At 36.2% G+C, this 21256-nt stretch overlaps 1 protein-coding gene across 1 annotated transcript; it reads right to left on the bottom strand.

Moving 5' to 3' along the window:
• Positions 1-351: 351 nt before the first annotated feature.
• LOC131044224 (uncharacterized) lies at positions 352-20479 on the bottom strand. Its single transcript, XM_057977508.2, has 2 exons — positions 19939-20479; positions 352-797 (listed from the first exon to the last, which is right to left on the bottom strand). Exons 1-2 carry the CDS (start codon positions 20194-20196, stop codon positions 465-467), a joined length of 591 nt encoding a protein of 196 aa, XP_057833491.2. The 5' UTR covers positions 20197-20479; the 3' UTR covers positions 352-464.
• Between the last annotated feature and the right edge of the window lie 777 nt (positions 20480-21256).

Raw genomic sequence — 21256 nt, forward strand, 5'->3', positions numbered from 1 at the left:
ATATATATACAAAACCCACACCTCTTGGTAATCCTTACTATAATCTCTCAAGGCTTCTATATCCTTAATCTCATTACATATATATTCTAATCTCTCAAGGCTTCTATATCCTTAATCTCATTACATATATATATTCTATCTTTTATTTATATAGTCTTATTTATTGCTTTGTTAATGGTTGAAAATACAAACACTCCATAGTTTCTTTAAAAAAGGCCTTATTTTATTAGCTATTTAACGGATAGATTAGTAGAATCCCTTGTTCCAATTCTAGATGATAAAACTAGAAGACAATCAGGGATGTGTATGGTTTAGAAATTTATCAAAACAAGCAAATCACTGTACAGGCAGTAGCAACAATCAAGGAAACGTTTGACATAGCACAAACCTTATTATCAGTTTTAGCCATTGTAATCACCGATCTATTACAAATACAATTTTGTTGGATCAGAATCCAAGCATATTTAACTCAGATTTGCTTGGTATCCTTGTTTAACCTTTGCTATAGGCCTCCTTTGGCCTTCATCAGCAGAATCAGAATCAAAAGAGTCTTCTTCAGCCGAATCTGGCTGAACATTTTCTGGTTGACCTGAAACTGAAGAATCTATTTTTTTCTTTTTCTGTCTCCCCTTGTCTTTTTTCTTCTGACGTTTTGCTCTTTTCTTTGCAGTTCGCTCTTCTGCAGCTCTTACCCTTTCTTCCCGTCTTGCATTAAATTCTTCCAATTCTTTCCTCTTCTCGTAGTCTGCATCCATACGAGCAAGCCTATCTTGTTCTCTTCGTCTCATCTGTCTGTACTGTTTAATTCGATATCATCACAGGAGAATCAACTGTCAGTGGAGCATTTTTTGGCCATCAGAAAAGTATCCAAGAATCACATCAAAACCTGTAAAACTGCCTAACAGGACTTGGATTCTAGCAAATAAAATAATAAATATGCAGTCAACAGCTCAAAAGTCTGAAAAATCATTTGCAATTATCATTCTTTCAAATTTTGAAAAGCATAATTGGTTGTAATCTCCTGTTAACCAATATCTCCCAAAACCAAAACCAATGATATGAGTTATCTTATATCACTGCTGTTATTATTATCATTATCAACAGACCTTGTGGAGATTGCAATCATTTTTTTGTTGGACAGGATATAATGCCATCTTTTGTAATAATTTCATAGCTCTATTCAAGAATTAGGAAAATAAATATTTGGGAAGTTGGCTTCACAACTGAATCATGCAGCAAATTTGTCCTTGGCTCAAAGATTCCTGTAAAAAAACATATAACATTTGCAAACAAGTGACACCCTGCATCTAATGGATGTTTCAAGTTTAAAGGCGGACTCTATCCAATCATTGCCATTAGTCAAACAATGCTCTATGGTTTTGTAAAATTCTCACAGCCTTGAGGTTATCCATTTAACCATATAAATCATGAAGCAAATTTGTCCTTGGCTTAAATATTCCTGTAAAAAAACATATAACATTTGCAAACAAGTGACACCCGGCATCTAATGGACGTTTCAAGTTTAAAGGCAGACTATCTGTAATGTCCCCTAATGGGACCCTCTTATATTCTGACCTAGAATCGCAATTTTAGTACATAGTAAATACAATAGGACACTATTGTCAACAAAAGCTTGGTCTAGAACCTGCACAACAGGTTAGTCAACATTTCCATTATGCTCAAATATTCCTGTAAAAAATCATATAACATTTGCAAACAAGTGACACCCTGCATCTAATGGATGTTTCAAGTTTAAAGGCAGACTATCTGTAATGTCCCCTAATGGGGCCCTCTTATATTCTGACCTAGAATCACAATTTTAGTACATAGCAAATACAATAGAGGGGCACCATTGTCAACTAAAGCTTGGTGTCCTGCACAACAGGTTGGTTAACATTTCCATTATGCTATGATAGATCATATATTCAACATTTTTATAAATTGCCCAGTTTATATGAAGGATTCAACAACCCTTTCTCTCCCTACACCTGTCCCCATTATGGAGCTCAAGGATAATCACACAAGGCGCCTTGAGTTTATCCCTCTCCAACAAGCCCAAGAGCAACACGAACCTTGTCAACTTGGCCTCTTGGCCCACACTCAGGGTTAGCGTACCTGCTGGAGCCTAGTGCTCTTGCTTCTTTGTATTCTCCCTCCATAATTGGATGGTGAGATTCGAAGGTATTACAGATTCCATCATATAAGTTACTTAATCGTCATATGAACAGTTAGTGATAGAAAGGCATTATTACACTGTCATACATATTGCAGTCTATATTAATATTACCATTAATTTCTGCATAAGAACATTACGAGGCGTCATATATTAGGCATACATATTAAGCAAATCCACATGCATACCACCAAGAACAAGGATGTTACTGCCTATAACTTAATAACAGTTCTGATCTGATCTGATTGATTCCATGCTTTCCAATCTCCCAAACTTATCATCTATTGTCTTTCCTAACGGTTGTGTCTTGTCAAAGTCAAAGGTCATATTCTTTCATGGATGCCTCTATTGTAAAGTGTAAGTTATCATTTTAATTGTTAATCTTAATTGTTGCTTCATCAAATCGTGGCTACTAGATAAGATCGCTGCATCATTAGTATCAGTAATGCTGACTCATCAAAACATGGGTATTAGATAATAAGATTGCTGCTCATAACTTATAATTAATAAATACTACTCTATCGCTGCCTGCAGCAATAGGATCACCATTCCACAATAATCATACGTGCTTTGGCAATCATTGCGTATATATTATCCTAAGCATTGAAATTGAATCAATGGGATAGAGTCAATATCTGTTTGTCTTGGCTTGATTAAATTACAGATTAAGGAGATGAATACTAATAAGCTGTTGTTAGAAAATTGTGAAGTCTTGTTTCATACGACAATTTTCTAAACATAGATAATATCTTTATCAACTACTTCTTGTTTAAGGTAGGATGTGAGGAGTGTCATGGAGGGGGCATGACACTATCCAATCATTGCCATTAGTTAAACAGCGTATATACATCTTCTCACAGCCTTGAGGTTATCCATTTAAACATTCACTTCAACGTGCAAAAAAGGAAAAAATAAAAGAATGCAAAAGATTAAAAAAAATTCCAAGAATAAATGCTACGCTTTATTTTTTAAGCTTCAACATGGACGTTGCATTGATATCAATATCTCATGCTCACTATTGTACATCTACAACTTCTACATACTTGTTGGGTCTACGTTCCTCAAAAACAACCCTCCTTCACGTAGAAACATATGCTTAATATTGGTGGTAATTTTTTTGGCTAGGTTGAACTTCTTAAACAAAGCCTTGGTTCGTGGGCCTATATGTACACCTCATGACCACCAGCCATGTGTCACTGAAGATGAGAATGCATCTTCAGTTCTGAACAGAAATTTGACATTTTGGAGGATCAAATAGTTGAATTTTGGGATAATTGGGTGGGTGTGGATCCCAATGCTTTCTGTAGACATCTAAAAATGGTCAACGCTCGTGGAGTCATACTTTAACATTGGCGCATTGCCTTATTTTAGGGTTCTTGCATCGCATTAACATTTCTTCTATGTTGCGTACTTGGTCTTTATCATTTGCGAGCATCGAGTCCTTCTTCTGCATTCCTCATTTTTCTCGCTTTCGAATTAGGTCTTGTCGATAGCAATCTTCAGTCATGATTTTGGTCGATCTTATCCTGTCGCATCATGGTGCATGCTCAGTTATCATCATTTTGGACATCATCAATCCTAATCGATGATAGAATTAGGGTTTTGTCCTCTTGTCAATCTTTCAATCATCTTTAGCTTGTTAGTAATCATTTGCGATTATCAACTTGTCAATCTCATCATTTTGCGATCAATTCGTCATCGATCTTTGTCCTTGTCAATCTTGTCATTTTGCGATCGATTCGTCATCGATCCTTGTCCTTTTCAATCATGTCAATTTGGATTGATTAATCATTGTTCCTCGTCAATTGGCGCCTATCAATTTGATCTCTTTGTCAATCTTGGTCAATTTGTCATTGATTTTTGTCAACCAATCTCAATCATTTATCAACATTGGTCCTTTGTCAATCAGAATCATGATCGAACCTACATTAATTTCTTATTGTCTTGACCTAATTCCTTGTCCTCTTATTTCTAGGGTTTTATGATTTGTTCATTTAATCATTTTCTTCTTCTTTGTGGGTTAAATAAATCTATTTATTTAGTCCTAGGTCTCTTTCATGAATTAATTAATGGATGAAAACCTATTAATTAATTCACCTAATTTCTATTTCTCCTATTTTCTTTAATTTTTCTAATATTTCTCCTAATTTCATTCCCTCATTTTCTCCTATGTTTGTGCTTCCATTTGTTGCAATCATGGAGGCTATTTTCTCTCTTCCCTTTTGTCATGGGAATGGCATTTCAATCTTGTCATAATTTGTCATAATTTGTCATACACCTTGCATAGAAATTGTCATAATTTGTCATTCTTGATTTGAATTTCCTTTCAAATCTCTTCATGCTAATCTTGTCCTCTCTCCAATTTCTCTATAAATTGGATGATTTTCTTCAATGAAAAGGGGAATCAATCACATTTTCAAGTAACCTTATGCTGCGAATTTCATCTCTCAACAACTTGCTTTCCACTTGCATTTTGCATTTGTAGGTGAGATCCACATCAAATTTGAAGGTGAAAGAAGAACAATGGAGCCACATGAAGGAGATATCTGCGTCGGTTTGTTTCGATTTCATTTGATTTGAATATCTTGTCTTTATGTCTTCATTGATTGGATTGGGATTGTTTTCATAGCAGCTTTAGGTTTTGTGGTTGTCCTAATTGCTATTGTTTTGATGATTTTCAATTTCCTGATCTACACTTGCTATCAAGTTTCAACTCATTCCAACATTATATGGCCACTTTATAACCAAAATCCAGTGGCTAAACTTCAAGCATTTGAGGATGAAACAAAAAAAATGTGGATCCCAATGCTTTCTATCAAGTTTTGACTCATTCCAACATTATATGGCCACTTTATAACCAAAATCCAGTGGCTAAACTTCAAGCATTTGAGGATGAAACAAAAAAAAAAATTGAAATAAAACTTAAATGGGAATAGTTACTAATGTATAACAATGCTGCAGATCAATTTCGATCCAAATCTTATTTTGTATGACTAAAATATAGCCAAAGGGTGTTCTCCAAGCATGATTATTTCTGTACAAATTTCAGGGGGTCAAAATTGTTGAAATTCAAGCTGAAACTTGGTGGGCAAGTGGGCTGGAATATCAGGAAATCTCATATCAATTTATAAACAATTTCAAAGTTGCATACTGCGTTTATTCCTTCTGCACTTCAATCCAATGCTTTTGTTATGTAGCCAGCCAGGCATTTCACAAAGCTTCTTATGGTATCATCGTCCTTTTTTGTGAACTGATGATGAAATTTCTTCAGATATAAAAATAACATTATTTAATTCAGAAAAACTTTTAGTTGTAATAAGCAAGATAAAATAGAATCTGAATCAATATGTTGAAAAGATTTATCAAATTCCATCTACATAAGAGGCATGGTGGTAGAAAATCATACAGAGGTTGTCGGAAGAAGTATTTTAAACTTGATAAAAAACCTTCATAAGTAATCACTAAAATTACACAAATGCACCAGCTGAAGAGATGATGGAAATCAGCAAACGTAAGATGGGTAGCCTCACCTAACACCTACAATGATATATTTTATATTGTCCCTAGAATTTTAGAAAATGAACAAAAAAATGGAAAATGTTTTACATATAGAAGGAACCCAAGTTTCAATTGAAAAAAAATGATTGATGAAGGCTGCACAATTGATATTGCAAGAATTAAAAAGAAGCTAATTAAGTAATAAAGGATATCATCCGAGACTAAGGGATAAGCTTTGTCCCAAAGTGCAACTGAGGAAGCAAGTGATGCATCAATCGACACTATAAACTATTAAAATGCACATGATAGAAGACGTGTGATAGCCAGTGCAAATGGTTGCACAAGTAGAATGTGTGATTTCAAAAGCCATATGCCACCATGGCAATTGTTAAAAATTATCTTCTTAACTCAACAGGGTGCAACACAATAGTCAAAAGATCAAACACAGGAAATACTGGTAATCAATTGTGATAAAACACCAGAACTAAATTTCAGATAATAAAGGCATAATGTTTGGCTTACATAATTATCAATGGAGGGCTTGGAATACATATTACGACCTAAGAAATATTGATCCAACTAGACATACAAATAATGGGCACCAAGATACCATTTGAGAAAGGCTTGTCATATAGAAATTACACTATCAGACATATAAGTGAAGTACCATATATATAAGTGAAGTAACATAGTTGTTATGATTCCTAATTGTGTAAGAATGGTTGAAGTAGCTATGGCAGAAGACTAGGGAATACAGTACAATCAAAATTGCAAACAGGGTAATAATACATTTGATAATTCATGGTACAGATTAAGAACCATCAAGCAGTGAATCATTAGCAGAAAATATAAAGGACTTTAGCAAATGAAAATGTGGGTTACAATGAGAGGATTATTTTGAGAAAGAAATGTCTTTAAATTAAGCTATCATCACATTCGTGAATGATCAGTTTATATTATTATAAGTTAATACCCACTTCTATTAATGATGGAATAAATGTGGATCACATTTCCATCGGACATGGAAGTAAATCCAAATGTATCGACAAAGAAAAAAGATTATCTATATTCACTAATTTTAATATGGGGGTAGACATCTATACAACAACACGTGAATTTCATCAAGCAAACACATATAGGGAACACCCATCCACGAAAACTAAGCTGGTAAGAAAAGAGTCACTCTGGAATATTCTAATGGAACTGAATAATGTCAGAATTGGCAGTCATTGATAAAAATTTATTGAATGTAAGGATACATCCATCTAGCTTTACAAAAATCTAAGGAGGATCCCACTAAACCAATCCGCACATAAAAAACTAGGTGATGCTATTTTGTCAATGAGATGAACATTGTCACACATGAATTCGATATGTATTGCAACCTAAGTTACAGGTTTGGGTTGGAGCTCGGGTTCGGGGACGCAAACCCAGTCCGTGGGTTCGGGCAAAAAAACTTTTGCTTTTTGGATTCGTGGGTCGGGTTCGTCCACACACACACATATTGCAAAAATTTAAAGAAATATACAAAATTACAAACCTAAATACATTTAATAGCATGCTACTTCGTCATTGATCAATGCCAAATGCCAATTGATAGTTCAAAATTTCAATAATATCATATTATGTCATATGTCATATGCCATATAATATATATCAATGTATCATAGATTCATATATGTCCAGGTTCACGATTCAAATGAAAATCATTACAATTACAAAATTGACAATCAAAATTAATAATTGTCTTCTATCTTCATCAATCATCAAAAGGATCTAGAATCATTTGAACCCAAACCAGTGCCACTCCCACTAGGTGCATCAGCTGTAGGTATCTCATCATCATCATCCAAAGTGACTCTAATTAGATCAACAACTGTTGCATCCAAGTTGGTACACTCAGGGGTTACATCCCAATGCTTCATTGACCCTTCCTTGTATTGTTGTTCCTTGTGTTAGAAGATGCAAATTGGAATGAATATAAACCAAGTCTTCTACGCTTTTTGAAGCCAACCAATTACACTTCACTGAGTGGACAAAGGAGTATGTACTCCAATTCCATTCCGAAGCGGAAGAACTTGCAATCTATTGAAATTGGAGAGAAAACCAACAAAACTCAATTTTAAAAAAATGCAAAATAAATTAAAGAATGTTAAATGCTGAAGTCTACAATAAAAATGTTAAAATTTAACAGTAAAAAAACCTACTTGTGATAATATCTTGATTGCAAGAGTTGGAGGAACATATAATCTTGACCATGGAAGTACCACCACATAGTACCATCCATTTTAGATTGGTCATTAATGGCACAAGGACTATGATTTCTTCTTGAGATAAACAAACCAAACTCTTTCCTAACACTTTCCACAACTTCACAATCACTGAAGAGTCTAGCAAATGTCCGCTTGTACCCAATAGCAACCTCAAAATCTCTATATAATTTAGTTATCCCTAGCAAAGAAAGTACTTCATTGCTATAGTACAGGGGAGATAAGGCATGTGCAAGGAGGTGCAATGGCGTAATCATCTTGTTCCACCGATGAAGAATGATTTGTTCCACCTTTTTGAAAAAGTCTTTTTTGGGGTCATTCTCTTTTTTTGCTATTATGACTTTGATTTTTTCAATCATGGTGTCCATGCCATCATAGACTTCCCCCAAACACACTGTATCAATATACCTGATCACACTTAAGATAGGCTCGATGAAATTCAATACATATTCCACGTGATCCCACCAAGTGAGATCCAAGATCAATGACCTAACCTTTTGGGCCCTCACTGAATTTGACTACTTCCAAATACTCCATTGGTTACTAATAACAATGGCACTCAATGCCTCTTTCACCTTCAAAAGTCGTCTCATCACTATTGTATGTGATAAAAATCGGGTCTCAGCAACCTAGGTTCATGTAAAAAATATGTCAATAACACATTTTAAAAAATATAAAATATAATTGAACATAGCATAAATAAAATTAAAATAATTAAATTTACCTTCAAATATTCCAACCTCGAGAAGCTCCTGAAAATGGCTTGTGACATATGGTGGTTTGTCACAAACATTTGGATCTCCTCACCCTCTTGGTAGATATCCTTCACCCACTCTATTTGAGTGCCAATAGCTTGCATCACCAAGTTGAGGGAGCGTACGGTGCATGGTGTCCAAAAAATGTTCAACCAAAGCACCTGCAGCCCTACAAAACCTTTGCATTGTTTGTGATGACTTGAAAAACGTTTTCATGTCCCACTATATCTATGGAATCAAAGAGGATTCTCAAAATGAACTTTGCATCTTTGAGCTGCCCCTCACAATCAACTGCCCTCAAAAACATTGCCCCTTTGGGAGACCAATAACATTTATCAATGGATGGTTTTTGCAATCCTTCCATCCATCAAAAACAATAGAAACACCCAATTCAACCCAAGGATCTCTAATCAGTTTCAATGATGTCTCTACAAAATTCTTCTCTCTTGCCAATAAGGTGGGGTACACCTTTTCATACCCAAGACTTGTGAAAACAGTAGATGCATTATCGATTGTTGTCACCATCTCCCACCAATATGGTGATCTTACCAAGTTGAAAGGAAGACCATTGGCATAGAGGCAACATGCAATTTTTCGCTTTGCAATATCTCTTGCTTCCATTTTGAATACTTTGTCCAATGGGCCTCTTTTGCAGGAAAGAAAGGGATTTTTTACTTGAATTTCATCTTGCATAGCAGATATCTCCAAGAAAGGGTGATGGGGGACCTTTTCTGGTAGTATATGATCTTTAGGTAAAGTCATTGGTGTTTGCTTACAGATAGATTAGCTCTTAGTTTTTCTTTTGCTATAGCTTGATCAGCGTCTTCTTCTTCTCTAATGAAGGCTGCTATTTGTGTTGCAAACAACCCTTTCTCATATGGCCCTACGCACATTTTAATCCCTTTCCCAACAAGGCCACAAAAGTGACGTCTCACTCGATAATATGAGCACCTATAATTGGTTTTACAAAAATTACAAGTCCATTAATATCCCCACCTCCTGGAAGTTGTTGATGCATTGTAGTATGATTCCATAAAGGAGATCCTCTATCAACTTTAATTTTTTGGTTTTGAGTCTTGTAACCCCCACCCATTGAACTCGAACTTGTTGCCATTTTGTTTCTTTTGCTTTTATAAGAAATTAGACATTTTTAAATTAGAAAAAAAAATTAAAAAATGCAAGATTACACAATGTAAAAGCTAATGGAAGTATGAAAAAATATTATAAAAAATAGTAGAACTTGTTTATCTTTTTCTAAAAGAAACTTCAAAATCTTCAAAAACTTGAAAAAAATTGTTAAAAGATTAAAGAATGGGGATAAATGCTTACCTTAAGTGCCTAAATCTCCTTTGTGCAAGCTCTCCACCTTCGTCAAGCACTCCATGAACAATCTCCTTCGAAAATAATCTCGCTCGCCTCCAAGGGGATAATTAGTAGACCCTAGAGTTTTGAACTGTTTATGTTTCTCTACCAAGACTTTAAATACAAGAAGCTGAGAAAAGCATTCTGACTTGTTATTTAAGAAATAGACCTACATTTTCTTGGAGAATTCACCAACCATGAGCAAAAAGTACTTCATTGGACCACACAGACCATTGTGTACCAGTCCATAACACCTTCAGCACACCATGCTTTATCAATATCCAATGGACATTGGCTTTGTTTTCCCATTTGACATCGTGTACATACATTCCCAATTTCCTAAATGGATGCCAGTCCATGAACTAGTCACTATGCAAATACAAATACTGATGATTGAGGTGTATATTCTTATCTTCAACGGTAGGCATACTAACATGTATAGTGTTTGGATGCACTCGAGTCAAATTACCAAGTTGTGGATTAAAATGATTGGTCCTGGGAAGCAACAAATGCAAGTTCACTTGTCACCTCTTGCCCATCACTTTCAACAACATTTGCAAGCTTTGATCCCCTCTAAAATACCATATCGCTCATTCCTTTTTGGCAATTTCACTTAAGATGCCCATGCTGATGACAGTAAAAACAGTTCCATTTTGATCTCTTGGATGTACTAGCAGCTTTGATGGAAAGATTGAATGAATTGTTTGTGATGTCCCTGTAGGAATTAATGGTCAACTCCCCCCAAGAACAGCTGCTAGACCAAAATATCTTCCACAAGAGGCAATGGCAAGTAAAGCTTGCTTGAATGAATGAAAATGTACATAAGAGCACTTGCTTATAAAGGCAAGGTGAGATAGGATTAGACAAGATTGTGACATGTGTCTTAATCCTATATTATTAGACAACTAGCTCAAACTAATATTAAATGACCTGGGTAACTAGAATTAAATAAAAGTCAAAAAGATAAGATATGATAAGATCTTATCTAGACAACTAAGACTTCTAGAAGAACACCTAGGATCTAAGTAAATTTAACATGTGAATAAGTCCCTAAATAGGAATTAGCTAGGTACATGACTTTATTCACATCAACACCCCCCCTTAAGTGCAACTTAGGCAGTAGTAGATTATTATGCAAAGAAACAATTATTATGAGTCCCAGCTACTGGACCATGTTAGGTACCCATTTACAATGCAAATCTCTCACAAACAAAGAAAACCCAGTGGGACAAAACTCCTCTCCAAAAGAGAGAGAATATACAAACAAGAATATTGTATTAAGGACTCAATAATACCCCCCAAGTACTACATCCATCATAAACATACAATCGATGACCACCTCCATAATAAGGAAAAAGAGAGACAAGATATCACCCCCATAATGAAAAAACTCCATTGCCAATGAAGAATGCCTGAAAACGAAAGATGATCCAATGCCTGCAAGCAACATATCTTCCCTTGGGAAGAAACAAGTCTATAGGATGATGAAGAAGCCACTCCATGTCTAATTGAAAGGAGGGAAAAAGTTTCAAAATGCGTCTCTATAAACTGATTAGGAGTCTCCAAGCTTGGATATGCCACTGGCCCACCATATAATCATCATCAAACTTAACCAAGAAACATGACAAATTAGGTGAATGAGGGAACTCGTGAATATCAATCTCCAAAGACAATGAAGATGGGATAATATTTATGCTGAAACTGTCATCAAAGAGGAGTGTAATCCCCACAAGTATGTCCTCCAAATCAACAATATGAGACTCAACAAAGCAAGATCTGAAAAACTATGATCATCCTACTGAATAGAAGCACTGAAAGCCAAAGAAGCAAGAAGTGGAGTAGGAAGCTCAATACTAGTCTCTAGAATGCCAAGATTCAAACGACAAAACTTCTCCTCACAAACATGTTTCACACTCGATGAAAGTGTGTGAACATCAGTCAAAGGAACATTATCATCATCAGGAGCAAAATAAGAAAAAGAATAAAACAAGATGAATGATCAACCATCCCTGTAGAAATGATCTCTCGTCTCCAAGTCCCTGATGTAAACAAAATCAGGAGTGAACTCAACTATTTTACCTTGTCAACTATGAGCAATTTGATAGACAAAAAGGTTCTATTGACATGGGAGGTGTCTTAATCCTATGTTATGAGACAACTACCTCAAACTAATATAAAATGACCTAGGTAATTAGAATTAAAAAAAGGCAAAAAGATAAGATACGATAAGATCTTATCTAGACAACTAAGACATCTAGAAGAACACCTAGGACCTAAGTTAACATGTTAATAAGTCCCCTACTAGGAATTAGCTAGGTACATGACCTTATTCACACCAACAATGTCTATCTTTGCCTTCAATCCTTGCACCTAAGTTGCCAAAATGGAATTGGAATCTCATACATAGCTATAATATGCCAATATGGCAAAAAAACATTTGGGGGCTCCGGTACATCCGCACAAAAAGACATTAAATCATAAATATATATTATAAACTAGTAATTATGAATTAAAAAAATTATATATGCGTTAAAATTAAATATATCTATATTTAATAATGTTGAATACATATACAAGTTAATGTATAATTTTATTAAAAAATATACTATTAAAATTCATTGTGAACTTGCTATGGTGTTGTTGAAAATCTTTGTGGTAGATTGACTATCCTCGCCAGATCTCTACAAATTCACTGTGGAAATACTCTTTTAGCACTTCAAACAGCAAGCAACACTATGAGGGCTAGGCATGCCCAAACCACGAGGGCTTGAACTTCACCTTCATGCCCTGAAAACATTCTCTCAAATTTGTGAAATTTCTCCAAAGGCATTTTTTGTAAAAAAATTATTTGCAAGCCAATAGTGGCAATGTGTTGGTTAATTGGTGATGTTCTTGTCCTTGCCACCAAGGTTCAAACCACACTAGGGTGTTATTGCTGAATTCTCATGTTGGGGATGAGGTCCCCCATTTGTGACCTCACTATTTCATAGCTCTAGATCATAAGCATTTACCCTTTAAAAAAAATTATTTGCAAATTTAAGCATATCAGACAAAAATTAAAATTAATGTAACTTTTGACTAGCAACTCAAAATTGAGTGTCGATTTTTTTACGTGGTTAATTTTTTATGCCCGATCCATTAGACATGATTCTATGCTAGATTATTAAGTGTCACTTTTCATTCCAATTGGACTTGCCTATGCACTAAAACTATAAAGTGCCAAAATTTGGGGGAGGGGGGGAGCGGTTTGTACAACTAAATCAAGGGGGGTGTACTATGTGTTGTGTCTTGTGTACTTATACATTTCTAGTTTCAGAAGAGTAAATGAGAAAAATTTGGGGATTATACAAGTATCTTGTAATCATGAATTGAGAAAAAGTTTCATTTTGGGGGGTTTCATCATGTCCTTAGATTTTTATTTCCATCTTTTTGTTGTCAAGTTCACCTAAGAGAACTATTAGTCTTGGAAACAAGGGATAATCATTGTCTTGAGTGGGATCTATTGCCCCTCCTTGAACTTGTTCCTTAGCCAAGTGACTATGAACCAAAAAAATGCATGGTTTAGCAAATATGACAAGGTCTATGGGCTAATTTGTCTTACTATTTCTAAGGAGTTTATGCATCACATAGAGCACACTGAGAGCCCTTTCACTACTTGGACTATCATCCACAATTGTATAGAGATCTTGGATCTTCATCTAATAGCAATGTTTCCTTGAATGCTATTGAGACTTATGTTGCCCATCTTGTATGGACACATCCTTATGGGATGATCAATTTGATTGGTTGGCATTTATCGATACTCCATCACCTCCATCTACTATCGCATCTACAGATTTTAATTGCTTCTTCACGAGATTCCATTGATTCAATACAACAAGCTATTCAATATCTTCCAAATACAACTACTTGGAATGAGTACCTGACAAACATTGCAGGTTTGTTTTGTGAGTCTTATTTTGTAGACTTTGAGGATGCTACTAAGGATATTCATATTCTCTTTGATGTTAGCCCCTATGGAGTTGCATCGTATTCTTCGAATTGTATGAGGGCATCTTCGAACCCTCTTGTTCCCTCCCTACATCATCATTTGTCACAATTTGGCATAAGTGTGGAGACATTTGAGCAACATTTGGAGGTATCATCATTGAGTTTTCTTCCCTCGTATTCCTTTCAAGAATGGAAAGACAACTTCCAAACTTTTCTCATTCTATTTCTTCCTAAGGGGAGGAATATTGTTTGACGAACTTGGATCATCTTCAACATTCATTACCTACTATAACTAAAATAAATTTTGCATTGGGGGGGATTGCATGGTCTCTCTTCTTCTCTCTTATTGGGGGATTTTTCCCTCACATGGGGTTATGTCCTTTCTCATCTTTTAGAGAGCATATTTCTTTACCCTCATTTGGGGGGAGTTTTCTCCCATAGGGTTTTCTCCTCTTCTTTATGAGGTGCATTGCACTTGGGTACCATATCAAGCATTTTTGTCAGGACCCAATCTATTGTGCCCACCTAAGTTGTGCTTAAGGCGGAGTGTTAGTGTAAAATCCTTGTTTACCTTCATTTCTGGGTTTTATTTTACATTGTGTAGGTTAATCTTGCTTAGGTGGTCAGTTGGTTAGAAAGGTATATATCTCTCAAATCCTTTATTGTCATGTCCCCAATTTTTGCCCTTCCTTAGTGACAGCATTTCTAGCAGGGTTGGTATATTATCTGGTTCCCGTAGGCCAGCAAGGCATGGAGGGAACCAACTTAGGGGCTTAGAGAGTCATGCATGAGCCTTTCAAGCAGTTTGGAGCAGTTGATAGTAGTTTCCTAAAATTTAGGAGGGATCCCTATTTTTTAGGGATTGACTGGGAGTAGTCTAGGGGGCATCCGGAGACCTCTAGGAATGTTTTGGAGACTTTGGGTGCATCTCCTATTGTTTAGGAGGCGCTCCTATTTTTTAGGAGGAACTCCTAGTTCACTAACAGACCTTCTAGAGGTGCACACAGCAGAGGAGGACCATTGGGATTCAGTTTCAGGTTGACACGTTCAGTCTCCTACTTTTAGGAGCATCCCTAGATTTTAGGGGAAAACTACCACTTGGCTTATGTGGCTCAAGTATCATCCACAGGCAGGTGGCTTCAATCAGTTTACAGTTCTGAGTTTATTTGAGCACTTGATGAATAAAATAAGAAATATTAAAATATTTCCTAAGTTGATTAAAGAATAAAAAGGTGATTATATTAATCGCTTATCTTATTATATTATTAAATAAAAGCCATAACACCTTTTCTAAGTGTGGCAACTTGGAGGAGTTGGTTTAAGTGATTTTGGCCCCATTCAATGAATAATTGACCCCTCTAGCCAATCAAACTAATAAACGAATTGTCTTGCAAATAAAATAAAGTTATTTTATTAATAAAAAGGGCAAATGAAACCCTAATTCGAAATTAGGGTTTGGGCTGAAAATAAAAGGTGTTTGGGAACTCATTTTGCACGTCTATGAGGCCGCAGCTATTCTGACTCCAAAATGGCCAAATCGTATACCATGTTATTGACATGTTAGTCAATCGCAGCCATTGTTTGCAAAATCTAAGGTGTAAAACGTGCGACTAACTTGTGTGTTATGCACACCATACTGCCGTTTTGGAGCCAGAATAGCTGTGTCCCATCTATGATTGGGAATTTACACTTACAGGTTATTGGAGAGCTTCAAATTTGGAGTTTTCAGAGGATTGAGGATGAAAGCCCTTGATTCTGAGCAGGTTGGACGATACCCCATAGCTGGAAGTATTTGTGACTGTTAATGAGAAGTTGTAACATTGAATTGCTTGGAGAGAATAGGTTGGACGTCTCCCCAGCTTGTTCACAGATTGAGAATTAATTGTTTTATCAGCTTGGAGAGCATTTTGTTTATCAGAATTGTGGAGAATTTACAGTTGTGGATAAGACATCTGAGGTTTATTGCAGATCAAGGAAGAGCAGCAATAATTAGCATCAAAATCATTCCCAGCTGTACCGTACTTATCCATACAGATGACGTCACCTTGTAAGGAAGGGTTTTCTTGCATGATTTTGGAGTGTGAAAGTGCCATTATCAACTGCTGTTCAGATTGGTCACTCTTGGAGCAGGTTTTAAGCAAGTTTCAGATTCATTACATTCCCTCTAGGGCCGTACAGTACCCAGCTGTAGATGACGTCAGCCAGGGCATCATCCTGTAGCAGATTTATATTATATGGTGCTGGTAATCACTCAGATCAGAACACAGGAGAACTCAGTGACTTGGAAAAAATCAGTTATATTCACTCTTGTTTTCAAATTACCTGGTATGGTTCCTATTTGCCATTTTGGTGCCAATTAATTAATTAATAGGATGTTCCAAATAGCCATTTGATGGGACTTTAGGGAGTTGGAATTATTCCAGACCTCTTAAACTTTGTAATCAGAATTATTTTGATGATAATGGAGACATATTTGCCATAGAAATTCTGTTGTCTTTGAATGCAAAATTATTGTTCGTGTACTTTTATTTGGCATTTGGGACCTCTTAAACAAGCATCAAAACCAAGCATTAAACTCAGAAATCAGAACACAGTGACCTTGCACAACAAGTGTTTGACAAAATGCCAACACACTTAAACTGAAGAAATCAGGACAGAATTGAGTAGGGATCTTTCAATTATATACTCATCACTTGATTAATGCAATACATCGATTCGACCTACACTCTTGAGTATTTGATCGATTCCTAATACTAGTTTTTCTTCCCAATTTTCTTGGCTTCATTTCACAAGGTCGACTAATGAGAATCAACAAAGATGAAGAGTTCTGAACATTGTAGGAAAAAGTGTTTCTCTTGCAAGGAACACTAGGAACCCAATCATCAATGTCTTGGTAGAAGGTGCATTATATAAAGGTATTATTTGATAAAGTAGGAAAACCAAAACAAGAAATTGAGGTGAAGAGTTATAAGAAAAAGGAAGAGGAGAATTCTACAGGTACCCTTGCCACTCTCTCAAGTGCTTCTGAGTACCATCCTTTCAAGGTTCAAGGAGTCTTACATGGACTAAATATTACAATATTAATCATAGTGGAGCCACTCACAATTTCATAGATGAGGATTTGGTTGCCAAGAGAGGCCTGTGAACAAAAGGCTTTGGGAGATTCAATATCATAGTAGCTGATGGATTCACCATTCCTTGCAACAAGAGGAAACAAGGACCTAAGATCATATTGGGAAGGCACCAAGCACGATGACTTCTATGTGGTTGACCTTGAAGAAACTAATATGGTTCTAAGAGTGCAATGGCTAAATTATCTAGGGAAATTCACACAAAATTATCAGATAATGGGGTTGAAATTCAAATCAGGGAGCAAGAAAATAGTCCTTTGAAGTGTTTAATAGATCTCCAAGAGTTGTCACAACTGAGAGGATGGAAAGGTCTTTTCGCAAAGGGCAAGTAGCTTAGGTAGTGCAATGTTTGATCACATTTGTCATGACTGAGAGGACGGAAAGGTCTTTACTCTTTTCCCAAAGGGCAAGTAGCTTAGGTAGTGCAATGTTTGATCACATCCACTGAATCTTTTGTGGGTGAAAAATCCTATCATGTAGATATTCAATTTATTTTGGATAAACATAGTGTGGTTTTCAGTGATATTCATTTGAATTGCCCTCGGTTATAGCTTTTTAGCATATAATAGAGTTTGAGATGCAGTCCAAGACAATCATTACTACTCCTTATTGCCACCCACAAAGGCACAAGGAATAGATCAAAAAGGCAATTATGGAGCTCCAAATATGCACAAGGAATGGATCAAAAAGGCAATTATGGAGCTCCAAATATGAGGCACATACAATTGAGTTCAAGCCCATCTACTTCATTAGTGGTTTTGGTAAAAAACAAGGATGGCACAATGAGGATGTATATTAACTGTAGAGCCCTCAATAAGAAAATTAAAAGTAGGTATCCCATGCCCAAGAATCAATGAATTAATAGAGGTATCTAAATGGATCGACCAAAAAAAGCCAGTCCTGGTATGGGTATGGACACTGGGTATGGCAGTAGAGAATTTTTTCCTTGAAGCTTGATGGTTTTGAGGGCATAAAGTGTTTCGGCTCCATCTTTCAAATATATGAGCACTATTTGCCAAGCGACTTTATCACTTATGAACAAAAAGAAAGTGTGCAAATATCTTTAAATCTTCATGGTTTTGGCACCCAACATTATTTGGTTCCATCTTGTCTTTTTGAACCTTTTTTTGTTCTATGTTCTTCTGTGCCTCTTTTTCTTTGTGTAATATAGACAAGTGGCTCAGAATTCTGTGCAGCAGCTACTGTTTCACATCCTGTGGTGCGAACAGACCTTGTGCTTCCAACTCACAGAAGTTCTAACAATGTAGAAATTGGATTTAATTCTAGTGGAAAGACCTGTATTTGACTGATGTCAATGTCTTCTTGGTGGCTCTTTCCCCACATGCATACTGACCTGTGTACACTCTCATTTATCCCTTCAGGAGATTATTTTATGTTTAAAACATGTCAAAAAAGTGTTTTTATAGTTTCTGTGCCCAGGCACTGCAGGTCCCCCTGGGCCCACCTGGGTTTGGACCAGGTCTACGGGCAGTACCCTGAACGAACCCTGGGGAGACCCAGCCCAGGACCTGTACCCAGAGAAGATCCATACTGGTACCAGTGGGGTTCCTGAGGAACCCAGTAACATAGATTATTTGTCTTGCCAGGTAAGCTGCTTTTGGAACTTAAGTCCACAGCATACACAGGCTATACAAATCCCAAGCACAACAACTGCAATCTAAATTTGAACCTGGGTAAGACAGAACCTCTTCCTCAACTAAGAAAGAAATAAACTTAACGAGAGAACAACATCAGGAGGTCAACAGGGAGTAGGGGGGAAGCGACTTGACCTTTAGGTTGAGAAGGTTTAAGGCATTAGACCAACAGAAAAGGTGTGGGATTAAATCCCATCCAAACTGCTATTATTCCCTGTGGATGAATTCTTTTCGTGCTGATACGTGGGTGATGGACAGAAATAATCAAAGTCAAGCGTAAACATGGTAATTTTCCCTCTGTCCTTGGCAGCATATGCCAAAGCAAGTTCCAAGCTCAGCTGGAAATAGGGTTAACTCTCTCCCTACAAACACTTAGGCTCCAAAGATTGTCCGTGGGAGTGATCCTGCGGATTAGATTAAACTGGGGTTTTTCACATACCAAAAAATTTGCTCCTTGCTTAGCCCAAAATTGACCAGCTGAGTCCAAGTCCAAGATATGAAGGAAACCCTAGATTTTAATACGGTTAAACTAGGATTTTTCGCCTCCAAAAAAACTGATCTGCTGGGTCCCAGTCCGAGATATAAGGGAAGCCCTAGATTTAGATAAACAAAATAAAAATACAAGGGTATGTTGCTTCTTTCTAAATCATTTAGACTTAAAATAAACAATCCATCGATCTACACAACAGAGCTTGGCAAATTATTTCTTTAAACATGTCGATTCTTATTCTGAACCGTGAATTTAAAATCATAATAAAGGTCCACAGAGTTGAAATATAGCGGATGAGAAGATTTTCTCACTAAGAGCAGCCCACAAATTCCCTGAAGCGGAAGAAAGGAAGCGACAACTATCGAGCATTGAGCTGGATTGCATCCAGGGTTTTTTGAGCATTGAACCAGATTGTCCAATGTTTTTTGAGCATTGATTTGAATTGTCCGAGAAAAGATGTAAAGGGAGTCATTTTCCACTACTACTACTTGTTTGTGTAGGGTTCGCTGTATAGGCGACTATGACGAAATAGATTCCTCGATCCCCACTAAACCAATTAAGCAAACATTCTACTCCAAAAAATAAAAATAACTTTATCGAAAAGATTGTGTGACCTGATGAAAATCACCGGAGCCAGAACCTGCAGAACTGCCGGAAGTGTTGTTGACTCTTAGGGGTACATTCTCAATGATGCGTCTGAGCTTGATTTCCAGGTCTTCTGCTTCATTCTCTTTTAGCGATGGACCTTCTGACTCTTTGTAATCAACAATTGCTCCTGCTCCTGCTCCTGCTCCTGCTGTTACACTCTGTTCAGGAATACAAACCATCTGCTTGAAGTTGTTTCCAACCCCCAAATTCTTCGGCTTCGACATTTGATGCACGGACAGACAGAGCGCAAGGACGAGTAAATGGAATTATGCCTTATTTCCCAAGTGAATTGATTCGAGCAACCTGGTTGGATCAAAACTCTGTGAGCGGGAATTTTTGTGAAAAGATCTTAAATGGTACTATAGAAGGCAAAATAAATTGCATAGATATTTCAAATATATCTATCGAAGGATGACGAGCTATTAAATTTGTTAGTGTAGCGCACACGTTGACAGAAATCTATCGGTTGAAGTAACTTCAAGAAATAAGGTTGAACCAAACTGTTAATATTTTGGTCAAAATTTATTAGAGGAGATTTTTAATTTTATAAAGCAGCTTTTGTATGAGGTCTTGTAAGTATTATTGATGTTGTCTTCATAGCAGTTTAGGTTTTGTGGATGTTATTAAAATTCTTTTATTTCATTTATTAATCATGATAGCAATATATTGAAATGAAAATAAAATTTACCCTTGTAAAGAGGTGCAACTTAGTAATTTTACGTTGAAATAAAAATAAAAGTTAATATCGTAATGAAACTCAGCACCCCATTGGTGTTGGCTGTATAAATATCAGTTTGCTTGCTTTTCATTAAAAAATATCTATTTAAAACTTCTTCCTAGTTTGTCGTTGAACCCCAGACTGAACAAACATTGGAGGTGTAAGTTTAGTGAAAGGAATTGAAGGCATTTGAGTGGGCAAATTTGGAGGTTCGAAGTTGATGCTAATGCTCAGATTTTAGCCTCGAAATTTTTGCACTAGAAATTGCCAATTGGGGAAAGATTGAATTCCCTGATCCGTCTCATTAAATGCTCATTTTGCCAGAATAATGAAAGCCTAAAACAATATTTTGAGAATGTCCTATCGCTAGAAAAAAAGGAATTTTATTTTTAAACATCTTCTTGTTATATTTAATCAATCTTTGAGCTGGAAAAAAGCTTTATTAGGTGTTGTATTGCATAATAATGTGCTAGCAAATTCTATGAGACAATTTTTTTTGCTTAATATATGGAGATGCAAGTGTTTATCAATGTTTTCAAATCAGTCTCTTCACAAAGTGATAGAAA

This window comes from Cryptomeria japonica, chromosome 6, assembly GCF_030272615.1.
Source record: "Cryptomeria japonica chromosome 6, Sugi_1.0, whole genome shotgun sequence".
NCBI lineage: Eukaryota > Viridiplantae > Streptophyta > Pinopsida > Cupressales > Cupressaceae > Cryptomeria > Cryptomeria japonica.

Coding starts and splice junctions, on each gene's coding strand:
- LOC131044224 (XM_057977508.2), bottom strand. CDS start 20,196: ATGTCGAAGCCGAAGAATTTGGGGGTTGGAAACAACTTCAAGCAGATG. Junction 798..19,938: donor GCTCCGGTGATTTTCATCAG/GTCACACAATCT, acceptor CGAATTAAACAG/TACAGACAGATGAGACGAAG.